Raw genomic sequence first — 2,214 nt, 5'->3', positions numbered from 1 at the left:
TTTGAAGAGAAAACCCTCCTCCCAGAAACTAAAGAGAACGTTGTGTGTGCTCTCGGGTTGTTTGTGGGTCTGGTGGGCATCATTGTCGGGATCATCCTCATCATCAAGGGTATTCAAAAACGCAATGCTGTAGACCGCCGCCAAGGAGCCCTGTGAGATATCAGGAGGTGTGTTAGATGTGCTCGGAGACCAACAGATGTGTGGATATCTAAGAGACGAAAGCAGGGGTGCAGTGCCTTTAAGAGAAGCGTGGGGAGAGTGGTGTCTCTTAGTTCCTTTTGTTGGATAACTTGAGTTTGGCATCAGATGCAATCCAAACTTTCAGTATCTGTGAGCCCTTCCTTGGGTGTTCCTGGACCACTTGTGAGTCTTGGCTATTTTCTTCAAGACCGTTGACTCACATGAGAACACTGCATCCTTGTGGCATGGGGAATTTATTCTAAGGCTCAGGCATACAGAGCTTCCATATCGTGAGTTAGGAGCCATAGCTCGAGAGTCTGAAGCCTTTGGAGTTAGGCTCTTAGATCTGTGACGTGAACTGGAAATCTTCTGATTCCATGACCAGTATCGGTCCTTTAGTCTGAAAGATGCTTCTAAAGTGATCCAGAAGAGGCAAGGCACATTGATCTTCATCCAAAATGATATTTGGGGTTCATTTTGGGAATTCAGATCAACATTTAAGGACATTTCCAGAGTCACATGACCAAGAGGGACTAGGAAGGAAGGTGTGGGGCTCTCAATCCTTATTGTGAACTCCTTGGTAATTCTGTGTCTCCCACCACAGGTGATGCCTTCAGTGAAAGCCGAGTGAAGAAACTTGCTGTGACGGTGTCTGAGGCTGCCCCTTTTCTCACTTGTTCACATCAGCAGAGACCACATTGCAATTTCCAGCCTCAAGAATGGTGGCCGGATCTCTGGTGCAATGTCTGGCTGAGGTTTCCAGTTGCCATCCTGTATCTATCTTCTGTCTTCTATCATTTATATTAATTCCTCTGTGACTAAGTTTTTCCTCTGCTGTGGAACTTTCTGAGAATGGAGGCATCCTCTGTTGACTTATGGCTCAACACTTCTCCAAACTGTCCTCTTCCTTTTTTTATACAAATAATAAACACCTTGGGTTGTGAAATGGTTTTTGTGTCTGAGCCAGTTCTTGGGGGAGAGGAGGGAGCCTTAGGAGTATGTGTACTTCCCCATGTCTGAATATTGAGTACCTTTTACAAGTTCTGGGATTAATCAGAAACCCAGACTCACTAGGGTTTTAAGCATCTGTAGATATGCTTAAAGACATGTCCATCTGGTAGACACTGAGTGGAATTGGAGTTACTGTACAACAGACTCTGGATTGACGTGTGTGGGTGTGGGGATGGGGGAGTTGGAGGTGGGATATGAGAGTGAATGTGACCCTTTACCCCTCCCATTTCCCGCTTTGTGTTATTCTCAAAGAAAGTTGTTGAGATTCTGGATACAAAGAAGAGCAACATTAACTAGACTCAGAATATTTCTATGTGTATGTGTGTGCGTGCGTGCGTGCGTGTGTGTGTGTGTGTGTGTGTGTGTGTGTGTGTCTGTGTGTATGGAGATGCCATAAATTCTGAAAGTGTGAGATGGTGGTTGGGGGATCATGGGAGAAGCTGGATGGGAGAGGGAAGGGTAGAAATGATGTAAATATACAAATTCAACATATTTATGAATGAATTCCCCAAACAAGTTTTTTTAAAGGGAGAGAATGAGAGTCAATATTCAGCTCTTGAGATGGCTTTTATGCATATCCTTAGCAGAATAAATCTCAAAAATGAGGACATGGCCTTGGGCAACTAGTGAGAATGACAGAGCAGGGGCTGTTATGGGCAGAGCTGGGAGTATACTGAGAGATCCAGAAGTTACAGAATGCTGATACTGACTAGAGACACCACTGCAATATCCTCTGCATTAGGAAATGTCTAGAAGATATTGAGGGCCAGGCCTGAGTTTTATGGCATAGTATCATGCTTCAGATCCTCTACACTGGCTGAAGGTAAAATTTGAAGAAGTGGTGAGCTTGGCCTCAGAAATAGGTCACTAGAGTTGGGCTGGTAAAGGTTTTCCTCAGTCCCTCCTTCCAGACCCAGGGGCTCTGATTTCTGGTCTGGTCCATTCAACTTCCTTTCAGGAACTGTGACAAACACTCTGAGAAAAGGAACTGGTGTAAGATGGAGTTGATTTGTTGACAATTTC

The 2,214-nt window shown here is 44.7% G+C and overlaps 1 protein-coding gene across 1 annotated transcript in view; it reads left to right on the top strand.

Moving 5' to 3' along the window:
• Positions 1-1,129, top strand: part of LOC116075136 (H-2 class II histocompatibility antigen, E-K alpha chain) — a 5,211-nt gene extending 4,082 nt beyond the window's left edge. The window contains exons 4-5 of the mRNA XM_031348150.1: positions 1-167; positions 785-1,129. The exon at positions 1-167 is cut by the window's left edge and continues 44 nt beyond it. Of these exons, the coding sequence (XP_031204010.1) occupies positions 1-156 (156 nt within the window). The 3' untranslated portion in view covers positions 157-167; positions 785-1,129. The remainder of the gene's footprint in view (positions 168-784) is intronic.
• Positions 1,130-2,214: the final 1,085 nt, after the last annotated feature.

The sequence above is a fragment of the Mastomys coucha genome, unplaced genomic scaffold (assembly GCF_008632895.1).
Source record: "Mastomys coucha isolate ucsf_1 unplaced genomic scaffold, UCSF_Mcou_1 pScaffold3, whole genome shotgun sequence".
NCBI lineage: Eukaryota > Metazoa > Chordata > Mammalia > Rodentia > Muridae > Mastomys > Mastomys coucha.
This window is presented reverse-complemented; position numbering and strand designations above follow the sequence as displayed.